We start from the raw sequence: 24,557 nt of genomic DNA, 5'->3' as shown, positions 1-24,557 counted from the left end.
TGGGGCACGAACCCGTGTCCCCTGCATCGGCAGGCGGACTCTCAACCACTGCGCCACCAGGGAAGCCCTGCCTTGTGAGGTTTTATACCACAACTGTACAGTTTGGTATTCAGATAAAAACTCAAGGGTACCCTTATGCAGATTTCTGGAGCTTTTTCTCTGCACAGCTCCTTCCTACTGCGTACTCTGTTCTACAACTTCTAGCCTCCTTTAGCACCCTTAACTGATGATTGAGCAGATGAATGCAACATGGAAATATAAAATATATTTATTTTATTTTTTGACTGTGTCGCTTCTTAGTTGTGGTACATGGGATCTTCATTGTGGCATATACGTGATCCTTTGCTGAGGTGGGGCTCCTTGCTGTGGTGCGCAGGCTTCTCTAGTTGTGGTGCGTGTGCTCTCTAGTTGTGGCCTGCGTGCTCAGTAGTTGCGGTGCACGGGCTTAGTTGCCCTGAGGCATGTGGGATCTTAGTTCCCCAACCAGGGATCGAAATCGTGTCCCCTGCATTGGGAGGCAGATTCTTGACCACTGAACCACCAGGGAAATCCCTCTAAAGTTTTTTTTTTTAAGTTAAACATGACTTAAACATAACTACTACTACTTAAACATAACTATTTGCCTTAATAAATTCTAAAAATAATTATTCTCTCTCTTTTTCTATGAACAATAAAATCAACCTTAGCCCCAATCACCCTTTCCCATCAAGTTTTTGTCATCTCTTATTTGTTCTGCCTACTTTCTCCCTTCCTCTCATGAATGATGCTGTTTTGGCTGCTTGACTTGGTGTGTTATATTGGCAAATTTCTAATATTAAATTATACTTGCATTCTCATTATATTTATTGGTATTTGTTTTCATTCATAGTTTTTTGGATATGTTAGGATTTTGCTTTGGTTATTTCCTTTTAATTTTTTTCTGTGGGATGAGGATGACTTTTTGACAGTGTGTAGTATTGCACTTATAAAACTATTTGGACCTTGATTGCTTTAACTTAAAAAAATTTTATATCTCCTTTATTGGTTTTGATGGATTAATATCCTTTTAAAAATAAGATTTAGGCCTTCCCTGGTGGCGCAGTGGTTAAGAATCCACCTGCCAATGCAGGGGACACGGGTTCAAGCCCTGGTCCGGGAAGATCCCACATGCCGCGGAACAACTAAGCCCGTGCGCCACAGCTACTGAGCCTGTGCTCTAGAGCCCACGAGCCAAAACTACTGAAGCCCGCGCGACTAGAGCCCGTGTTCCACAACAAGAGAAGCCACCGCAGTGAGAAGCCTGTGCATCACAATGAAGAGTAGCCTCTGCTCACCACAACTAGAGAAAGCCTGCACGCAGCAACAAAGACCCAACACAGCCAAAAATAAATACATAAAATTTTAAAAAAAGATTTAAATAGGTTTCCTGTTGTTTAAAAGTCTTTTTTGCTTTACCTGTTCATATTATTTTTCTCTATTCTTTATTGTTTTCAACTCTTTAAGTATTTTTCAAATAAATACTGTGTTCGTTTGTACTTTTTCTTTTTAAGTAATGAAATAATTTAAAGCTCTGAAATTATCTGAATACTGCTTTGTCAATTTCTCAGTTTTTTTTATATGTAATGTCTTTTTTTGTTTTATGTGTTTAAAAACTTTTTTTGACTCACTTCTATCCTTTATGAGACCTCAAAAACTTTAAAGGTCTTTTTAGTTAATTGCATTGGGTAAGAGAATTGTACTTTACCATGATTCTTTTTTTTAAACATCTTTATTGAAGTATAATTGCTTTACAATGTTGTGTTAGTTTCTGCTGTATAACAAAGTGAATCAGCTATATGTATACATATCTAACCATATCCCCTCCCTCCCTATCCCACCCCTATGGGTGGTCACAAAACACCGAACTGATCTTACCATGATTCTTATGTTTATTTTACTTTACTGAAGTGTTTATAAATTAAAATGCATCACACTTGTAAGGCAAGTGTGATTAGATCATGCTTAATAGTTAGATTTTTTTGTTTTTTGGGGGGTGGCTTGCAGGAGTGTGCCTCACTTTCTTCTTAATGGATAGGTGTCTTAAAAATGCAGACGTCTGGACATCACTCCTCAATTTCAGTAGATCTAGAGGTGTAACCTGGTGTGTGAACTTTGAACCCACTAGGTAGTTAAAAACCACTACTGTAGGGCTTCCCTGGTGGCGCAGTAGTTGAGAGTCCGCCTGCCGATGCAGGGGACACGGGTTCATGCCCTGGTTTGGGAAGATCCCACATGCCGCGGAGTGGCTAGGCCCATGAGCCATGGCCGCTGGGCCTGCGTGTCCGGAGCCTGTGCTCCACAACAGGAGAGGCCACAGCAGTGAGAGGCCCACGTACCGCAAAAAAAAAAACCACAAAAAAACCTCTACTGTAGACAGAGGGAGTGATCTCAAGGTCTGGTAAAAGAGGGGAAAACCTAGCCTGGAGAATACTTACAGAAGTGAGTTATGATGATACAAACATATTAATATGGGCCTGTCCCCACATTTAGGTATAAGGAAGGGCTGAATATGTGGGAAAAATGACTGTAAAGTGTGATATTTACTATTTGATGTGGTAAAGGAAAGGAAAAATTGCCTAAATTATTTTGTGTACCTTCAACTTGTGCTTTATTTTGAGTATAATTCTAAGATTTAATGTGTAACATTTAATTATATGTTTATTTCTTTGTCCATAGGCCTCGAAGTAGAGGAAAAAGTACAGTGGAAGATGAGGACAGCATGGATGGGCTGGAGACAACAGAAACAGAAAATACTGTGGAAACAGGTTTCAAAACTTAATTTAAAAATTTAAGAATGTACAGAATAATTTGTACAGTTATCAGTCGTCTATACACCGAGTTCTAAAACTTCCATGTGCTAGAGTAGTTTAATAAGTAATGACAAAGTGAAAAAACTGAGTTTTCTCCGTTTTTTCCCCTAAAGCTCTGATTTAGTAGAAATCCTTTAATCTCTGTAGAGAAATATTTTATTAAAGCAAAATTAAAACTGGAGTAAACAGTAATTCCAGGCCATTCGTATGATATCTCATGGGAGATTTCTGGCTTATGAACCATCTAGTGTTTGTTTATTGTGTTAGTATATATGTGAGGAAAAAATATGTTCCATTAGCAAATAATACTGTGAAATGCTGGGTAAGACCAGACCAAATACTTCCTAGTCTACTGGACTTTTAGGTGCCTTAAATAAGCTAATGTGTGTTTTGCATCTGCAAAAGGAAAGTAGAATAGGTTGCCCAAAGTGGTTTCCAAAGTTTATACCAAGTTAGTGATTTAATGACCTGTCAATGGGACTAGGTTTCATATTGTGTTCACAGGATATCTATGCGAGATGGTCTGTCATTGTCAGTATTTTTACAGTTGTTGTTTAGACATAGTTGATAGGCTTTTTCTCTGATGTTGAATGTCACCACCTTGATGCTTACAGAATGTCATACAGTTTTTAGAGAAAATTAGAAATTGCCGTATCTTTTATAATATAATTTTCCATGAAGTACTTTTGGTTGTCAAATGTGTTGCTATTATATCCTTGTAATTCTTGGAGAAGCCTTCAAAAGTTCTGCAGTTCTCATTCCTTTTTCCCATAGAGTCTAGTTAAGTAGAGTGACAGGAGAGAAGCTTGGAAGTTCAGAATTCTACATTTTACCCTTTGGTGTACATTCATTACCACATTATTTATTTATTTTTATAAATTTATTTATTTTATTTATGGTTTTTTTTTGGCTGCGTTGGGTCTTTGTTGCTGCGTGCAGGCTTTCTCTAGTTTCGGCGAGCAGGGGCTACTGTTCATTGCGGTGCGCGGGCTTCTCATGGCAGTGGCTTCTCTTGTTGCCGAGCCCGGGCTCTAGGTGTGCAGGCTTCAGTAGTTGTGGCTCGTGGACTCTAGAGCGCAGGCTCAGCTGTTGTGGTGCACGGGCTTAGTTGCTCCGCCGCATGTGGGATCTTCTCGGACCAGGGCTCAAACTTGGGTCCCCTGCACTGGCAGGCAGATTCTTAACCACTGTGCCACCAGGGAAGCCCCTCTTTACCACATTACTTTAAACTTGGATTTATGTAAGTTCTCCACGAGTTATTTTTCATAGATTTTCTCCTTAATTTAAATTTTTTCTGTACTTTGTACCGTTAGTTTCTTGTGAAAAGTTTTTTGTGATTTTAAGTGACACTTGCGATGTCATGATTACTTGCAAGTCCCTTTAAGCCAGTGCTCTAAGACTGTCCACAGGTCCCGTTTGGTTGCACTTACCAGAAGTCTCCCTGAGTACTCTGTCTTAGCTCTGAAGATTTAGCACGTCCCTTTCCATTTTCCTCTCCTTTTCCCATTGTCAATTTTAATAATCTTCTCAACACCCAGACCTTGTAGCTCCTTGATTTCCTCAAAATCCTCTTCTCCAGCCCACCTCAGTCACTCATTCTTATGGCCAAACTTTAGCCTTTATCACTGTATCACTTACTAGGACACTTGCTGTTTCACTTCCAAAATCTCAGTTTCAACTGTCCATACTATACCTCTTCTTTTACTACCTCACTTTTTCCTTATATCCACACCACAGTAATTCTTCAGACACACTGAATTCTCCAACTCAGTGATCTTACTGATGGGGTTTGTCAGCCTCCTTTTCTAGTTCAGATTCTGTGATCCATTATTGTAGTTGTTCTGTTATGCACCCTAAACTCCTTTGCCATCCTCCCACTACTTTGCTTTCGTAACAAAACTCAGACTCTGCATTTTAGCAGCAAAAATGGCTGGAGAAAACCGTAAACTTGCTGACTGGTGGCATTTTAAATTTATGACCTCAAATCTCAAGTGGGTCATGATTGCTATCCTTCACTCATTATAGTCTACTTAGAATTCCCTCTCCCATTATCAGGGATAATTCTTTCACCACCTTTTCTTCTCCCTTCAAACTTCTGACACCTCATTTTTCATTTTTCAGTTGATGATCTTGCTTATTTCAATGAAAAAATAAATAGAAGCAATAAGGAAAGAAATTCCACATTCATCTGCAATCAAATCTTCTTTCCTGCTTGCATCTCTGTCCATCTATTTTATTATACCCTCCTAACCTAAAGTGGGATGAAAAGTCTCTGGGGTCATCTACAGCCAACTCTTCTACCTGCGTCCCGGTTTCTGTCCCGTTTGCGCCTTCACTTTTCCTTGGTTTCTGGTATCAAGAATTTCCTCTCAGTGAATCATTTCCATTAGTATTAGCCTTTGTTGCAGTATCACCCTTCTTAAACATAAGTAACTTCTTGTGGTCAGCTACCCCTTTTAGCTACCGTATTGCATCTTTGCTCATCTTTATAGCAGAAGCCCTTGAAATAGTTGTCTATACTTATGGTTGTTACTTATTTTTGACCATTTTTTCATGAACCTGCTCCACTCAGGCTGTCTTCCTCCTGCTCTCCCAGAGCTGGTTTTGGTTTCGCGTTGCCAGCACCACTGTTGAGTCTCTGGCCTCCTTAGGTATGCAGTGTCATTTTCACACAGCCAGCCACTTTCAGGAGGAAAACTTTTTGTTTTAATTTGGCTTCAGGATGCCACATTCTCTTGCTTTTTCCTATCTCACTGGTCTCTTTTGCTCATCTCACAGATTAGGTGGTCTCGTTTAGTTCAGTTGCTTTAAATATTATCTATGTGCTGGTAACTCTAAAAATTATATTACCAGCTCTTTCCTTGCTTTGAACACAACCAGTATCTTCAGCTTACTTCTTAACATCTCCTCTTAGATGTCTTAAGAGGGTCTCAAACTTAATGTGTCTTCTGTGGAACTGTTTACTGTTGCCCCGAAACCTTCTATATGTCCAGTGTTCCCACCTCAGTAAATGACATCGTGTATTGTTCAGGCTCGAAGTATGGAGCCTGTTGGACAATGCTTTGCGCTTTACCTTGATGACCTGCCCGATTGCAGTCACCGCTCGTCTCCTCCTCGCTGTCACTCCAGAGCTAGTCACCACCACTGCGCGTGTGCACCGCTGCAGGAGCTTCCCGACTGGTCTCGCTGCTCTTACTCTCACTCCACTCTAGTTTTGTTCTTCATGTAGTACTGGAGTGAGCTTTTATTTCTTTATTTATTTTTTATTTTTTTATTTTTTTTGCTTTATAACAAATTTAATCAGTTATACATATACATATGTTCCCATATCCCCTCCCTTTTGCGTCTCCCTCCCACCCTCCCTATCCCACCCCTCCAGGCGGTCAAAAAGCACCGAGCTGATCTCCCTGTGCTATGCGGCTGCTTCCCGCTAGCTATCTACCTTACGTTTGGTAGTGTATATATGTCCATGCCTCTCTTTCGCTTTGTCACAGCTTACCCTTCCCCCTCCCCATATCCTCAAGTCCATTCTCAAGTAGGTCTGTGTCTTTATTCCCGTTTTACCCCTAGGTTCTTCATGACATTTTTTTTTCTTAAATTCCATATATATGTGTCAGCATACGGTATTTGTCTTTCTCTTTCTGACTTACTTCACTCTGTATGACAGACTCTAGGTCCATCCACCTCATTACAAATAGCTCGATTTCATTTCTTTTTATGGCTGAGTAATATTCCATTGTATATATGTGCCACATCTTCTTTACCCATTCATCCGATGATGGACATTTAGGTTGTTTCCATATCCGGGCTATTGTAAATAGGGCTGCTATGAACATTTTGGTACATGTCTCTTTTTGAATTATGGTTTTCTCAGGGTATATGCCCAGTAGTGGGATTGCTGGGTCATATGGTAGTTCTATTTGTAGTTTTTTAAGGAACCTCCATACCGTTCTCCATAGTGGCTGTACCAATTCACATTCCCACCAGCAGTGCAAGAGTGTTCCCTTTTTTCCACACTCTCTCCAGCATTTATTGTTTCTAGATTTTTTGATGATGGCCATTCTGACTGGTGTGAGATGATATCTCATTGTAGTTTTGATTTACATTTCTCTAATGAGTAAAGATGTTGAGCATCCTTTCATGTGTTTGTTGGCAGTCTGTATATCTTCTGTGGAGAAATGTCTATTTAGGTCTTCTGCCCATTTTTGGATTGGGTTGTTTGTTTTTTTGTTATTGAGCTGCATGAGCTGCTTATACATTTTGGAGATTAATCCTTTGTCAGTTGCTTCATTTGCAAATATTTTCTCCCATTCTGAGGGTTGTCTTTTGGTCTTGTTTATGGTTTCCTTTGCTGTGCAAAAGCTTTTAAGTTTCATTAGGTCCCATTTGTTTATTTTTGTCTTTATTTCCATTTCTCTAGGAGGTGGGTCAAAAAGAATCTTGCTGTGATTTATGTCATAGAGTGTTCTGCCTATGTTTTCCTCTAAGAGTTTGATAGTGTCTGGCCTTACATTTAGGTCTTTAATCCATTTTGAGCTTATTTTTGTGTATGGTGTTAGGGAGTGATCTAATCTCATACTTTTACATGTCCCTATCCAGTTTTCCCAGCACCACTTATTGAAGAGACTGTCCTTTCTCCACTGTACATTCCTGCCTCCTTTATCAAAGATAAGGTGACCATATGTCCGTGGGTTTATTTCTGGGCTTTCTATCCTGTTCCATTGACCTAGCTTTCTGTTTTTGTGCCAGTACCACACTGTCTTGATTACTGTAGCTTCGTAGTATAGTCTGAAGTCAGGGAGCCTGATTCCTCCAGCTCCGTTTTTCATTCTCAAGATTGCTTTGGCTATTCGGGCTCTTTTGTGTTTCCATACAAATTGTGGAATTTTTTGTTCTAGTTCTGTGAAAAATGCCAGTGGTAGTTTGATAGGGATTGCATTGAATCTGTAGATTGCTTTGGGTAGTAGAGTCATTTTCACAATGTTGATTCTTCCAATCCAAGAACATGGTACATCTCTCCATCTATTTGTATCATCGTTAATTTCTTTCATCAGTGTCTTATAATTTTCTGCATACAGGCCTTTTGTCTCCTTAGGTAGGTTTATTCCTAGATATTTTATTCTTTTTGTTGCAATGGTAAATGGGAGTGTTTCCTTGATTTCACTTTCAGATTTTTCATCATTGGTATATAGGAATGCCAGAGATTTCTGTGCATTAATTTTGTATCCTGCAACTTTACCAAATTCATTGATTAGCTCTAGTAGTTTTCTGGTAGCATCTTTAGGATTCTCTATGTATAGTATCATGTCATCTGCAAACAGTGACAGCTTTACTTCTTCTTTTCCAATTTGGATTCCTTTTATTTCCTTTTCTTCTCTGATTGCTGTGGCTAAAACTTCCAAAACTATGTTGAATAAGAGTGGTGAGAGTGGGCAACCTTGTCTTGTTCCTGATCTTAGTGGAAATGGTTTCAGTTTTTCACCATTGAGGACGATGCTGGCTGTGGGTTTGTCATATATGGCCTTTATTATGTTGAGGAAAGTTCCCTCTATGCCTACTTTCTGCAGGGTTTTTATCATAAATGGGTGTTGAATTTTGTCGAAAGCTTTCTCTGCATCTATTGAGATGATCATATGTTTTTTCTCCTTCAATTTGTTAATATGGTGTATCACGTTGATTGATTTGCGTATATTGAAGAATCCCTGTTTCCCTGGAATAAACCCCACTTTACCATGGTGTATGATCCTTTTAATGTGCTGCTGGATTCTGTTTGCTAGTATTTTGTGGAGGATTTTTGCATCTATGTTCATCAGTGATATTGGCCTGTAGTTTTCTTTCTTTGTGACGTCCTTGTCTGGTTTTGGTATCAAGGTGATGGTGGCCTTGTAGAATGAGTTTGGGAGTGTTCCTTCCTCTGATATATTTTGGAAGAGTTTGAGAAGGATAGGTGTTAGCTCTTCTCTAAATGCTTGATAGAATTCGCCTGTGAAGCCATCTGGTCCTGGGCTTTTGTTTGTTGGAAGATTTTTTATCACAGTTTCAATTTCAGTGCTTGTGATTGGTCTGTTCATATTTTCTATTTCTTCCTGATTCAGTCTTGGCAGGTTGTGCATTTCTAAGAATTTGTCCATTTCTTCCAGGTTGTCCATTTTATTGGCATAGAGTTGCTTGTAGTAATCTCTCATGATCTTTTGTATTTCTGCAGTGTCAGTTGTTACTTCTCCTTTTGCATTTCTAATTCTATTGATTTGAGTCTTCTCCCTTTTTTTCTTGATGAGTCTGGCTAATGGTTTATCAATTTTGTTTATCTTCTCAAAGAACCAGCTTTTAGTTTTATTGATCTTTGCTATCGTTTCCTTCATTTCTTTTTCATTTATTTCTGATCTGATTTTTATGATTTCTTTCCTTCTGCTAACTTTGGGGGTGTTTTGTTCTTCTTTCTCTAATTGCTTTCGGTGTAAGGTCAGGTTGTTTACTTGAGATGTTTCCTGTTTCTTAAGGTGGGATTGTATTGCTATAAACTTCCCTCTTAGAACTGCTTTTGCTGCATCCCATAGGTTTTGGGTTGTCGTGTCACCATTGTCATTTGTTTCTAGGTATTTTTTAATTTCCTCTTTGATTTCTTCAGTGATCACTTTGTTATTAAGTAGTGTATTGTTTAGCTTCCATGTGTTTGTATTTTTTACAGCTCTTTTTCTTGTAATTGATATCTAGTCTCATAGCATTGTGGTCGGAAAAGATACTTGATACAACTTCAATTTTCTTAAATTTACCAAGGCTTGATTTGTGACCCAAGATATGATCTATCCTGGAGAATGTTCCATGAGCACTTGAGAAATATGTGTATTCTGTTGTTTTTGGATGGAATGTCCTATAAATATCAATTAAGTCCATCTTGTTTAATGTATCATTTAAAGCTTGTGTTTCCTTATTTATTTTCATTTTGGATGATCTGTCCATTGGTGAAAGTGGGGTGTTAAAGTCCCCTACTATGATTGTGTTACTGTCGATTTCTCCTTTTATGGCTGTTAGTATTTGCCTTATGTATTGAGGTGCTCCTATGTTGGGTGCCTAAATATTTACAATTGTTATATCTTCTTCTTGGATCGATCCCTTGATCATTATGTAGTGTCCTTCTTTGTCTCTTCTAGTAGTCTTTATTTTAAAGTCTATTTTGTCTGATATGAGAATTGCTACCCCAGCTTTCTTTTGGTTTCCATTTGCATGGAATATCTTTTGCCATCCCCTTACTTTCAGTCTGTATGTGTCTCTAGGTCTGAAGTGGGTCTCTTGTAGACAGCATATATATGGGTCTTGTTTTTGTATCCATTCAGCCAATCTGTGTCTTTTGGTGGGAGCATTTAGTCCATTTACATTTAAGGTAATTATCGATATGTATGTTCCTATTCCCATTTTCTTAATTGTTTTGGGTTCGTTATTGTAGGTCTTTTCCTTCTGTTGTGTTTCTTGCCTAGAGAAGTTCCTTTAGCATTTGTTGTAAAGCTGGTTTGGTGGTGCTGAACTCTCTCAGCTTTTGCTTGTCTGTAAACGTTTTAATTTCTCCATCAAATCTGAATGAGATCCTTGCTGGGTAGAGTAATCTTGGTTGCAGGTTTTTCTCCTTCATCACTTTAATTATGTCCTGCCACTCCCTTCTGGCTTGTAGAGTTTCTGCTGAGAGATCAGTTGTTATCCTGATAGGGATTCCCTTGTGTGTTATTTGTTTTTTTTGCCTTGCTGCTTTTAATATGATTTCTTTGTGTTTAATTTTTGACAGTTTGATTAATATGTGTCTTGGCGTATTTCTCCTTGGATTTATTCTGTATGGGACTCTCTGTGCCTCCTGGACTTGATTAACTATTTCCTTTCCCATATTAGGGAAGTTTTCAACTATAATCTCTTCAAATATTTTCTCAGTCCCTTTCTTTTTCTCTTCTTCTTCTGGAACCCCTATAATTCGAATGTTGGTGCGTTTAATGTTGTCCCAGAGGTCTCTGAGACTGTCCTCTGTTCTTTTCATTCTTTTTTCTTTATTTTGCTCTGCAGCAGTTATTTCCACTATTTTATCTTCCACCTCACTTATCCGTTCTTCTGCCTCAGTTATTCTGCTATTGATCCCATCTAGAGTATTTTTTATTTCATTTATTGTGTTTTTAATCGATGCTTGATTCATCTTTAGTTCTTCTAGGTCCTTGTTAACTGTTTCTTGCATTTTGTCTATTCTATTTCCAAGATTTTGGATCTTGGAAATAGAATCTTGGATCATATTTACCATCATTATTCTGAATTCTTTTTCAGGTAGACTGCCTATTACCTCTTCATTTGTTAGGTCTGGTGGGTTTTTATCTTGCTCCTTCTCCTGCTGTGTGTTTTTCTGTCTTCTCATTTTGCTTATGTTACTGTGTTTGGGGTCTCTTTTTTGCAGGCTGCAGGTTCATAGTTCCCGTTGTTTTTGGTGTCTGTCCCCAGTGGCTAAGGTTGGTTTAGTGGGTTGTGTAGGCTTCCTGGTGGAGGGGACTAGTGCCTGTGTTCTGGTGGATGAGGCTGGATCTTGTCTTTCTGGTGGGCAGGTCCACATCTGGTGGTGTCTTTTGGGGTGTCTGTGGACTTTTTATGATTTTAGGCCACCTCTCTGCTAATGGGTGTCGTTGTGTTCCTGTCTTGCTAGTTGTTTGGCATAGGGTGTCCAGCACTGTAGCTTGCTGGTCGTTGAGTGAAGCTGGGTGCTGGTGTTGAGATGGAGATCTCTGGAAGATTTTCACCGTTTGATATTATGTGGAGCTGGGAGGTCTCTTGTGGACCAGTGTCCTGAAGTTGGCTCTCCCACCTCAGAGGCACAGCACTGACTCCTGGCTCCTCAATTTGGGATGATTTGTTGTCTGTTCATGTATTCCACAGATGCAGGGTACATCAAGTTGATTGTGGAGCTTTAATCCGCTGCTTCTGAGGCTGCTGGGGGAGGTTTCCCTTTCTCTTCTTTGTTCTCACAGCTCCTGGGTCTCAGCTTTGGATTTGGCCCCGCCTCTGCGTGTAGGTCGCCTGAGGGCGTCTGTTCTTCGCTCAGACAGGACAGGGTTAAAGGAGCAGCCTCTTCGGGGACTCTGGCTCACTCAGGCCGGGCGGGAGGGAGGGGCACGGAGTGCGGGGCGAGCCTGCAGTGGCAGAGGCCGGCGTCACGTTGCACCAGCCCGAGGCGTGCCGTGCGTTCTCCCAGGGAATCCGCCCCTGGATCCCGGGACCCCGGCAGTGGCGGGCTGCACAGGCTCCCGGAAGGGCGGCGTGGACAGTGACCTGCGCTCGCACACAGGCCTCTTGGCGGCGGCAGCAGCAGCCCCAGCGTCCCACGCCCGTCTCTGGGCTCCGCGCTTTCAGCCGCGACTTGTGCCCGTCTGTGGAGCTCCTTTAAGCAGCGCTCTGAATCCCCTCTCCTTGCGCACCAGGAAACCAAGAGGGAAGAAAAAGTCTCTTGCCTCTTCGGCAGCTCCAGAGTTTTCCCGGACTCCCTCCCGGCTAGCTGTGGCACATTAGCCCCCTTCAGGCTGAGTTCTCGCCGCCAGCCCCAGTCCTCTCCCTGCGCTCTGACCGAAGCCCGAGCCTCAGCTTCCAGCGCCGCCCGCCCCGGCGGGCGAGCAGACAAGCCTGTCGGGCTGGTGAGTGCCGCTCGGCACCGATCCTCTGTGCGGGAATCTCTCCGCTTTGCCCTTCCCAGGTATGTGGGGAGTTTCTTGCCTTTTGGGAGGTCTGGGGTCTTCTGCCAGCGTTCAGTAGGTGTTCTGTAGGAGTTGTTCCACATGTAGCTGTATTTCTGGAGTGAGCTTTTAATTAAAACCCAAAGTAAGAGTGTTTTATTTCCCTCTTTAAACTATTCAAGGCCTCCAGGGATACTTAAAATAAAACCTAAAGTCCATATATGATCTTCAAGCTCTACTGACCTTGGCTACCTGTCCAACCACATCTCCTGTCTTCCCCTTGCTCTCTGGGCTCCAGCCATATTCCTTTTTCAGGCACTTGAACTTTTTGTCTTCTTTGCTTGGAACGCCTTTCTCCCAGATACTCATGGAACTTTTTGCCATACGTCAGTCAAATTTCTACCTAGTGCTGTCTTGTTGGAGAGGCCTTTCCTGACCAACCTGTCAAAAAGCAGCACTTGTCGTGCTCTGTCTTCTTTTCCTGCTTTACTTCTCCTCCTAGTATTTAACAGATATGACATTGTATTACATATTTGTTTGTGTGCCTTTCACACTAAAACATAAACTTCATGAGGTCAGAGATTTGTCTTGTTCATTGATTTATTCCCAGTGCCCAGAATACTTCTAGGCATATGATAGGTATTGATGCCATATATATATATAAACATGTATATTTATCCTGTCCTTCCGTATGAAAGTTAAATAAAGCCAATTGTGTTAGTCTTTGCTCTGTCTTTGTGCTTGGAAAGACCTTTGTCCAGTTCCTTTAGTGAACACATAGGGCAAGGAGAATAGTAAAGAAAAGGATAAAGAACAATTGTTAAAATTACCAACCTGCAAGCAAAGAGAAGAAAGTTTCGTAAGTTTCTAATCAATTTAAAAGCACATTCCAGTTGACTGCAAGACTTTGACATCTCTGCATGTCTCCAGGCCCAGGATTTACTGGAAGGTCTCTTACTCTGTGAATTGTGTGCCTTGACACATTTCTTTAACGATTTGTAGTAATTTAAGAGTATTTATTAAAATGAGTACTCTTTTAAGGTGTGTGTGTGGGGTGAGGGTAAGTGATGGGAATGAGTATCCTACAAGTGGTCATTGGGAAAGTAGCAAGAATTCTCACAAGTTTTTATGGTAAGAAGAATCCTCTCTTTTGGAGGTGGTGCGACTGTTGCCAGTTCTGTGTCCATTTTTCTTTATGAATAAAATCAACTTGAATGAAGTTACTTGAGGAGAGAAATTCCACTTTTCTTTGAGAGTCATTATAGAATCAGGGCTTTGCAAACTTGTTTTAGTTAATTATAACTGGTTATGATTTAGCTAATTATAATTAAACCTTTTTCTTTTAAACTGCTGAAGTTGCAGTTGTGTGGCTAGTGGGAGCCCCTTTTTGGCTGGCTTCTTAATCCTTTTTAATATCTCAAAATGTTTCAAAGGTATTGCTTGTTGGCGAGAATATTTTTCAGGCCCATCTTTACTACTCTCTGCCTCAGGAGATGAAATCGCCTGCTCTATAAGACTACTAGTTCTTTTTAGTGGAGCCTAGTATGAGAGATAGAGGTCTAGGCTGTAGGGATGCATATCATATTGTTTCTGTTGAGAATTAGTTATGTTAGTTCATTCTAGTGATATACTAGTAATTATATAAATGTGAGGCTGTATATACTTGCTTATAAATATCAGTTCACATTCATACTTTCAGTTTACCACTAGCATAATTTTTTAAGTAGACTTTAGTTTTTAGAACAGTTACAGGTTCACAGCAAAATTGAGTGGAAGGCACAGATATTCCCCATTTACCTCCTGCCCCTGCACACGCATAGCCTCCCGTTTATCAGCACTCCCATCAGCATTGGTGCATCTGTTATGATTGATGAAACTACAGTGACACAGTATTTTCACCTTAAGTGCGTAGTTTACATTAGGGTTCACTCTTGGTGGTGTACATTCTGTAGGTTTGGGAAGAACGTGTAATGACATATATCGATCAATACAGTATCATACAGGTACTTTCACTGCCCTGAAAATCCTCTGTGCTCTGTCTGTTCATCCTTTCCTCCCCTCTAAGCCCTGACAACCATTGTTCTTTTTTCTGTCTCCATAGTTTTGTCTTTTCCAAAATGTAATATAATTGGAATTGTACCATATGCAGCCTTTCCAGATTGACTCCTTTCACTTAGTAGTATACATTTACGGTTCTTTTCATGGCTTGAAAACTCATTTCTTTTTATTGCTGAAAAATATTCTGTTGTATGTATGTACAGCAGTTTATCTGTTCACCTATTAAAGGACACCTTGGTTGCTTCTATCTAGGTTCTCGCAATTATGAATAAAGCTGCTGTAAACATTTGTGTGCAGAGTTTTGTGTGGACATAAGTTTTCAGCTCCTTTGGGTAAATACCAAGGAGCATGATTGCTGGGTCATATGGTGAGAGTATATTTACTTTTGTGAGAAACTGCCAAACCATTTTCCAAAGTAGATGTACCATTTTGCATTCCCACCAGCAATGAATGAGAGTTCCCGTTGCTCCACAGCCTCACCAGCATTTGGAGTTGTCAGTGTTCTGGACTTTGACCATTCTAATAGGTGTTTAATAGTATCTCATTGTTTTAATTTACACTTCCCTGATAACATATGATGAGGGATATCTTTTTTTTTGTGGTACGCGGGCCTCTCACTGCTGTGGCCTCTCCCGTTGCGGAGCACAGGCTCCGGACGCCCAGGCCCAGCGGCCATGGCTCATGGGCCCAGCTGCTCCACAGCACTTGGGATCCTCCCCGACCGGGGCACGAACCCGCGTCCCCTGCATCGGCAGGCGGACTCTTAACCACTGTGCCACCAGGGAAGCCCAGGGATATCTTTTAATATGCTTATTTTCCATCTGTATATCTTCTTCCACTACTCTGTTAAATTCTTTGACTCATTTTTTAATCAGGTTGTTCATTTTCTTATTTTTGAGTTATAAGAGTTCTTCATACAATCTGGATAAGAGTCCTTTACCAGATATGTCTTTTGCAAATATTTTCTTCTAGTCTGTGGCTTGTCTTTATGTATCTCTTGGCAATGTTTTCTGCAGAGCAGAAATTTTAAATTTTAATGAAGTCTATCTAGTGTATCAATTATTTCTCTCATGTATCATGCTTTTGGTGTTGTATCTAAAAAGTCATTGCCAAACCCAAGGTCATCTAGATTTTCTCCTATGTTATCTTCTAGGAGTTTTATAGTTTTACATTTCACATTCTGTGATCCATTTTGAGTTAATTTTTGTGAAGGGTGTAAGGTTTGTGTCTAGATTCTTTTTGTGTGTGTGCTTGGATGTCCATTTCCTCCCGCACCACCTGTTGACACGGCTGTCTCTTCTCCATTGTATTGCCTTTGCTCCTCTCTCAAAGATCAGTTAACTGTATTTATGTGGGTCATTTCTGGGCTCTGTATTCTTTCCTTATTTTTGATTACTGTAGAAGTAATCTCGAGACCAGGTAGTATCAGTTCTCCAACTTTGCTCTTCTCCTTCAGTATCATGGTGTCTCTTCTGGGTCTTTTGCTTCTCCATATACATTTTAAATATATATATTTTTTGTTATTATTTTAAAATCAATTAATTAACTTATTTATTTTTGGCTGTGTTGGGTCTTTGTTGCTGTGTGCGCTTTCTCTAGTTGTGGCAACCGGGGGCGACTCTTTGTTGCAGTGTGAGGGCTTCTCATTGTGGTGGCTTTGCTTGTTGTGGAGCATGGGCTCTAGGCACGCTGGCTTCAGTAGTTGTGGCGCGAGGGCTCAGTAGTTGTGACTCGTGGGCTCTTGAGTGCAGGCTCAGTAGTTGTGGCACATGGGCTTAGTTGCTCCGCGGCATGTGGGATCTTCCCAGACCAGGGCTCGAACCCGTGTCCCCTGCATTGTCAGGCAGATTCCTAACCACTGTGCCACCAGGCAAGTCCCCATATACATTTTAGAATCAGTTTTTTGATATCCATGAAATAACTTGATAGATTTTGATTAGGATTGCATTGACTATAGATCAAATTGGGAAGAACTGACATCTTGGTACTATTGACTCTTCCAGTTCATGAATGCAGAATAACTCTGTTTAGTTCTTTGATTTTTTCATCAGTTTTGTAGTTTTTGTCATGTAAATCTTGTACATATTTTGTTAGATTTATACCTAAGTATTTTTTGGAGGAAGTGCTAATATGATTTTTTTAAAAATTTCACTTGTTCATTGCTGGTGTATAGGAAAGTGATTTACTTCTGTATATTAACCTTACATCCTGAGACCTTGCTATATAGACAAGGAGTTTTTTTGTTGATTCTTTCAGATTTTCTATGTAGACAGTCATGATGTCTTTGACTTTGAAGTTTTTTGTTTCTTCCTTCTAAATCAGCATACCTTTCATTTCTTTTTCTGGTCTTATTGCAGTAGCTGGAACTTCCAGATGATGTTCAAAAGGAGTTGTGAGAGGGGGATATCCTCACCTTGTTCCTCATCTTAGTGGGAAAGCTTTTAGTCTCTCACCATTAAATATGATGTTGGCTGTAGGTTTTTTAAAAAAATTTATTTATTTTTATTTTTATTTCTGGCTGCGTTGGGTCTTTGTTGCTGTGCGCGGGCTTTCTCTGGTTGCGGCCAGTGGGGGCTACTCTTCGGTGCAGTGCACGGACTTCTCATTGCAGTGGCTTCTCTTGTTGTGGAGCACGGGCTCTAGGCACACGGGCTTCAGTAGGTATGGCACGCGGGCTCAGTAGTTGTGGCATGCGAGCTCTAGAGTGCAGGCTCAGTAGTTGTGGCTCACAGGCTTAGTTGCTTGGCGGCATGTGGGATCTTCCCGGGCCAGGGCTCAAACCCATGTCCCCTGCATTGGCAGGCGGATTCTTAACCACTGCGCCACCAGGGAAGCCCCTGGCTGTAGGTTTTTTGTTAGCAATTCTTTATTAAGTTGAGCAAGTTCCCCTCTATACTTAGTTTACTGAAAGTTGTTGCTGTTGATGTTATTTAAAATCATGAATGGGTGTTTGATTTTTGTCAGGTGATTTTTCTGCATTATTAATATGATTTTTCTTTTTTAGCATATTGGTATGATGAATTACATTAATTGATTCTCTAATGTTGAACCAGCCTTGCATCCCTGGGTTAAATCCCACTTGATTGTGGTGTATAATTCTTTATATACATTTTCAGATTCAGTTTACTAATATTTTGTTGAGAATTTTTTGCTATGTTCACGAGAGATACTGATCTGTAGGTGTTTTGGGTTTTTTTTTCGTTGCAATGTCCTTGTCTATTTTTGGTATTACAGTGGTACTGGCCTCATAGAATGAGTTGGGAAGTATTCTGTCTGCTGCTGTCTTTCAGAAGAGATTGTAGAGAATTGGTGTAATATCCTCCTTAAGTGTTTGGTGGAATTTACCAGTGAACCCATTTGAGCCTGGTGCTTTCTGTTTTGGAAGCTTATTAGTTATTAATTAAGTTTCTTTAATAGATACAGCCCTGTTCAGATTGTTTCTTCTAGTGGTGAGTTTTGGCAAATTGTGTCTTTCAGGGAGTTGGCCCATTTCATCTAGGTTTTCAGATTTGTGGGCATAGAGTTGTTTGTAGTATTCCTTTATTATCCTTTTAATGTCAATGGGACCTATAGTGATGGCCCCTCTTTAATTTCTGATGTTAGTAATTTTTGTGTGTCCTCTCTCTCTTTTTCTTAGTTAACCTGGCTAGAGGCTTATCAATTTTACTGACCTTTTTAAAGGAGCAGCTTTTGGTTTCATTGATTCTTCTCTATTGGTTTCCTGTTTTCAGTTTCATTAATTTCTGCTCTAATTTTTAGCATTTCTTAAATCACTTTCTGCTTACTTTGGATTTAATTTGCTGTTCTTCTTCTGGTTTCTTAAAGTGGAAGCTTAGTTTATTGAGTTTAGATTCTTCTTTTTTTAAAAAAAATTATTTATTTATTTTTGGCTGCTTTGGGTCTTCGTTGCTGTGCGCAGGCTTTCTCTAGTTGCGGTGAGTGGGAGCTACTCTTCATTGTGGTGCGTGGGCTTCTCATTGCAGTGGCTTCTCTTGTTGTGGAGCATGGGCTCTAGGCACGTGGGCTTCAGTAGTTGCGGTGCGCAGGCTCAGTAGTTGTGGCTCACAGGCTCTAGAGCACAGGCTCAGTAGTTGTGGCACACAGGCTTAGTTGCTCAGTGGCATGTGGGGTCTTCCCAGACCAGGGATCGAACCCATGTCCCCTGCGTTGGCAGGCATATTCTTAACCACTGCGCCACCAGGGAAGCCCCCTTTGTTTCTTATATATGCATTCAATGCTATGAATTTCCCTTATTCCCATTGTGGTCTGAGAGCAGACATTGTATGATTTTTATTATTTTAAATTTGTCTCAAGGCACAGAAACAAATTTATTTGATCTGTTGGTAAATGTTCCATCTGATCTGGAGAAGAATGTGTATTCTGCTTTTGTTGGATGAAGTAGTCTAAAGATGTCCATTATATCCAGTTGATTGATGGTGGTGTTGAGTTCAACTGTGTCGTTACAGATTTTCTGTCTGCTGGATCTATTTTTGATAGGTGGCTATTAACGTCCCCATATATAATAGTGGATTTATGTATTTGTCCTTGTAGTTCTGTCAGTTTTTGCCTCATGTATTTTGACACTCTGTTGTTAGGTGCATATGTATGTGTTAAGGATTTTTATGTGTTGTTGGAGAATTGACCCTTTTATCATTATGTAGTGTTTCTCTTTATCCCTGATAACTTTGTTATTAAGTCTGCTGTGTCTGAAAGCTTCTCCTGCTTTTTTTTTTATCTGAACAAATTTTCATTATTCAAGTATTACAGTATTATTAACTATAGTCATCATGCTGGTACATTAGATCTCCAGACATATTCATTCTATAAAACTGCAAGTTTGTACCCTTTGACCAACAGCTCCTCATTTTTCCCACCCCCTGGTAACTACTGTTCTTCTCTCTGGCCAACTTTACATTTTTCATTAGAATTTTGACTTAGTTTGTTAGTTTTTCTAGGCTATAGACTTTTCAAAGTCCCACCGGAGGGAACTTTCCCCAGATTGTCCCTGGTACATCAGTTCCATTCTTAAGAGTCTCTTAAGAGCATTTGCTTGAATCCCTCCTTCCATATTTTAATTAACACAAGGTTAAATGACACCTTCAAACTGTATCGTTAACAGTTTTATCCAGCACTCTTAGTTCATACTAGACTTTAGTCTTGCCCAGGGTACCTCATTTCTCACAAAGGAAGAACATAATCAAACTGAGTGCATGCTTATGTCTTGGCTTTCACTCTGTATAGACCAGTCTCTCAATTATCCAGGTCATTTTTAAAGAATTACCTCAACTCTTCGCTTTGTGAATACCCACCCCCAACTCCCTTTTCAGAAGTTCTGCCTTGCTCATTAGACTTCACTAAGCCTATTTCTCTAGAGTTTTTGCATAGCCCGAAGTGTCTGTACCTTAATTCTATGTGGAGACCTTTTTTTTTTCCTTTTTCCTTTTTTTTTTTTTGTGGTACGCGGGCCTCTCACTGCCCTGGCCTCTCCCATTGTGGAGCACAGGCTCCGGACGCGCAGGCTCAGCGGCCATGGCTCACGGGCCCAGCCGATCCTCCCGGACCCGGGCACGAACCAGTGTCCCCTGCATCGGCAGGCGGACTCCCAACCACTGCGCCACCAGGGAAGCCCGATGTGGAGACATTTTTAACTGATAATGTGTTTTACCTGAAAGTCTAGACATGATATTTAATCATTCTTTATTTCTGAATGAATTTAGCAGATCTGGAGGCAAAACTTCTCACTAAAAGCTCACTAAAAGCAGGGGAGCTATTATAAATGATACATTAAAAAAACAAACAAAAAAACCCCTGGCTTCCAGTTGTACATAACTAATATATAAAAATATGATTTATATCAATATTTGTATGTTTGCTTAAACTTATTTGTATCATATCAGTTGTAGAAACTTTTGTGTATGTCATTTCCAACTTATGGAGTAAGTGTTTAATTAGTTTTTATTAATTACTTAAACCAAAAAAAAGGTGTTTAAGGCTGGATTTTGTTTTAACATGATTTCTAGTGTTTTCCCTAGAAAACATTAGGTTTCGATATTATTTTTATTATCCTTATTTTCTAAATGGTTTTTAATTGTAGTTTTGGTCTCCTCTTTGACTTCTGAGCTGTTTAAGAGAGTTTAAAAAGTTTCCAATTGTTTGTGTGGATTTTCTCCTTGATTTTTGTTATTTATTTCTAATTTTATTATATTTTGTTGGTTTTGTATACTTTCTACATTTTGGAATTTGAGGTTTCTTGATGTATTCATCGGTCTTGGAAAATTCTCAGCTATTATATATTCAGCCATTGCTTTTGTACCATTCTTTGTTTCTTCTAACTAAATGTTCATTAGACTGTTTCACTGTGTTTGTTACCATTTACCCTCTCTTTTAAATTTTTTTAGTACTTTTGTTCCTCTGTCCTTTGTTCTAAATAGATAATTCTAGATAGATCTTACAGTTTTCTTATCCCCTTTTAACCATGTAGTCTCTTGTTAAACATAACAATTGAGTCCATTTATTATGTTTTGAAAGTTCTTTATTATTCTTTTTCAAGTTTGCAACTTTTTGTAGTTTTTAGTTCCCTCCTGAAAATTCTAATGCTCGGATTTTATTACCTTTAACATGGTAAATACAGTTGGTTTAAAATTTTTGTTTGATTATTGCAATATCTGGAGTTGTTTCATTTCAGTTGTTTCTGCTCATTCTTGCTCATGTCATCTTGTCTCCTCATGTAACTGATTATCTATGCTTGTGTGCTGGACAATATAGTTGACAGTTTATTTGTAGAAATAGATTGATGATTTTTTTCCCCTAAAAGATGGTTTTTCTTTGATTTTTTTTTTTTTTTTTTTTTTTACTGGTACCTAGGGGCACTAGTATTTTAGGAACACCTCAGTTCAGTTTCATGTCTCCATTTTCTGTTCCAAGCATGTAACTCAAAGCTGTGCAGCACTCTTTGCAGAGATTGATTTCTGGTTCACTTTTCCTGTTGATGTCCACAACTTTGGGGTTCCTGCCATCTTGAGTTCCCCTTTCCTGGATGGTTGTAGACCTCTAGAACTATCGATGAGTCTGTTGAAAGTCACAGTGCATGCTCTTGGTTGCCTTTTCCTGAGCAGCCGACACCCCCATGGGAAATGCAGCCCTGAATACCAGGCTCACCTTCCTTTAGTAATTCTTTACTACCTTGTTAGTTTTTTGATGCTTTTAAGACATTTTTACTTTCAAAAATATTTTACTCAGTTTTCTTGTCTTCAGTGGGAGGGTTGTTTCAAATTACCTACTCTGCTGTTAGAGAAGTAGATGTTCTCTGAAGTTTTCTCTGCATTCTTTTTTTTTGAATTTTATTTTATTTTTTTATACAGCAGGTTCTTATTAGTTATCCATTTTATACATATTAGTGTATACATGTCAATCCCAATCTCCAATTCACCCCTCACCGCCCCGCTTTCCCCACTTGGTGTCCATAGGTTTGTTCTCTACATCTGTGTCTCATTTTCCTCCCTGCAGACGGGTTCATTTGTACCATTTTTCTAGGTTCGACATATATGCATTAACATACGATACTTGTTTTTCTCTTTCTGACTTACTTCACTCTGTATGATGGTCTCTAGATCCATCCATGTCTCTACAAATGACCCAATTTCGTTCCTTTTTATGGCTGAGTAATGTTCCATTGTATATATGTACCACATCTTCTTTATCCATTTTTCTGTTGATGGGCATTTAGGTTGCTTCCATGACCTGGCTATTGTAAATACCGCTGCAAAGAACATTGGGGTGCATGTGTCTTTTTGAATTATGGTTTTCTCTGGGTATATGCCCAGTAGTGGGATTGCTGGGTTATATGGTAGCTCTATTCGTTTTTTAAGGACCCTCCATACTGTTCTCCATAGTGGCTGTATCAATTTACATTCTCACCAACAGTGCAAGAGGGTTCCCTTTTCTCCACACCCTCTCCAGCATTTGTAGTTTGTAGATTTTCTGATGATGCCCATTCTAACTGGTGTGAGGTGATACCTCATTGTAGTTTTGATTTGCATTTCTCTAATAATTTGTGATGCTGAGCAGCTTTTCATGTGCTTCTTGGCCATCTGTATGTCTTCTTTGGAGAAATTTCTATTTAGGTCTTCTGCCCATTTTTGGATTGGGTTATTTGTTTTTTTACTATTGAGCTGCATGAGCTGTTTATATATTTTGGAGATTAATCTTTTGTCCGTTGATTCATTTGCAAATATTTTCTCCCATTCTGAGAGTTGTCTTTTCATCTTGTTTGTAGTTTCCTTTGCTTTGCAAAAGCTTTTAAGTTTCATTAGGTCCCATTTGTTTATTTTTCTTTTTATTTCCATTACTCTAGGAGGTGGATCAAAAAAGATCTTGCTGTGATTTGTATCAAAGAGTGTTCTTCCTGTGTTTTCCTCTAAGAGTTTTATAGTGTCTGGTCTTACATTTAGGTCTCTAATCCATTTTGAGTTTATTTTTGTGTATGGTGTTAGGGAGTGTTCTAATTTCATTCCTTTACATGTAGCTGTCCAGTTTTCCCAGCACCACTTATTGAAGAGACTGTCTTTTCTCCATTGTATATACTTGCCTCCTTTGTGTTGACCATAGGTGCATCGGTTTATCTCTGGTCTTTCTATCCTGTTCCATTGATCTATATCACTGTTTTTGTGCCAGTACCATACTCTCTTGATTACTGTAGCTTTGTAGTATAGTCTGAAGTCAGGGAGTCTGATTCCTCCAGCTCCGTTTTTTCCCCTCAAGACTGCTTTGGCTATTCGGGGTCTTTTGTGTCTCCACACAGATTTTAAGATTTTTTTTTACCAATTGCCATTGGTAATTTGATAGGTATTGCACTGAATCTGTAGATTGCTTTCGGTAGTATAGTCATTTTCACAATATTGATTCTTCCAATCCAAGAACACAGTATATCTCTCCATCTGTTGGTGTCATCTTTAATTAACTTCATCAGTGTCTTATAGTTTTTCTGCATATAGATCTTTTGTCTCCCTTGGTAGGTTTATTCCTAGGTGTTTTATTCTTTTAGTTGCAGTGGTAAATGGGAGTGTTTCCTTAATTTCTCTTTCAGATTTTTCATCATTAGTGTATAGGGATGCAAGAGATTTCTGTGCATTAATTTTGTATCCTGCAACTTTACCAAATTCATTGATTAGCTCTAGTAGTTTTCTGGTGGCATCTTTAGGATTCTCTATGTATAGTATCATGTCATCTGCAAATAGTGACAGTTTTACTTCTTCTTTTCCAAATTGTATTCCTTTTATTTCTTTTTCTTCTCTGATTGCCGTGGCTAGGACTTCCAAAACTATGTTGAATAATAGTGGTGAGAGTGGACATCCTTGTCTTGTTCATGATCTTAGATGAAATGCTTTCAGTTTTTCACCATTGAGAATGATGTTTGCTGTGGGTTTGTCGTATATGGCCTTTATTATGTTGAGGTAGATTCCCTCTATGCCCCCTTTCTGGAGAGTTTTTAATCATAAATGGGTGTTGAATTTTGTCAAATGCTTTTTCTGCATCTATTGAGTTGATCATATGGTTTTTATTCTTCAATTTGTTAATATGGTGATTGATTTGCATATATTGAAGAATCCTTGCATCCCTGGGATAAATCCCACTTGATCGTGGTGTATGATCCTTTTAATGTGTTATTGGATTCTGTTTCCTAGTATTTTATTCAGGATTTTTGAATCTATATTCATCAGTGATATTGGTCTGTAATTTTCTTTTTTTAGAGTATCTTTGTCTGGTTTTGGTATCAGGGTGATGGTGACCTCATAGAATGAGTTCGGGAGTGTTCCTTCCTCTGCAATTTTTTGGAAGAGTTTGAGAAGGATGGGTATTAGCTCTTCTCTAAATGTTTGATAGAATTCACCTGTGAAGCCATCTGGTCCTGGACTTTTGTTTGTTGGAAGATTTTTAAGCACAGTTTCAATTTCATTACTTGTGATTGGTCTGTTCATATTTT

At 39.4% G+C, this 24,557-nt stretch overlaps 1 protein-coding gene across 11 annotated transcripts in view; it reads left to right on the top strand.

The window, feature by feature from the left end:
• KMT2C (lysine methyltransferase 2C) overlaps positions 1-24,557 on the top strand; it is a 291,663-nt gene that overhangs the window by 75,899 nt on the left and 191,207 nt on the right. For all 11 annotated transcript variants that reach the window (XR_014016732.1, XM_081244951.1, XM_081244952.1 and 8 more), the window contains exon 2: positions 2,695-2,783. Coding sequence is in view for 10 of the 11 variants with exons in the window: in XM_081244951.1 (XP_081101077.1) it covers positions 2,695-2,783 (89 nt within the window). In the remaining variant the exon portion in view is untranslated. The remainder of the gene's footprint in view (positions 1-2,694; positions 2,784-24,557) is intronic.

The sequence above is a fragment of the Mesoplodon bidens genome (genome assembly GCF_964165515.1).
Source record: "Mesoplodon bidens genome assembly, chromosome: 9".
Classification (NCBI taxonomy): domain Eukaryota; kingdom Metazoa; phylum Chordata; class Mammalia; order Artiodactyla; family Ziphiidae; genus Mesoplodon; species Mesoplodon bidens.
This window is presented reverse-complemented; position numbering and strand designations above follow the sequence as displayed.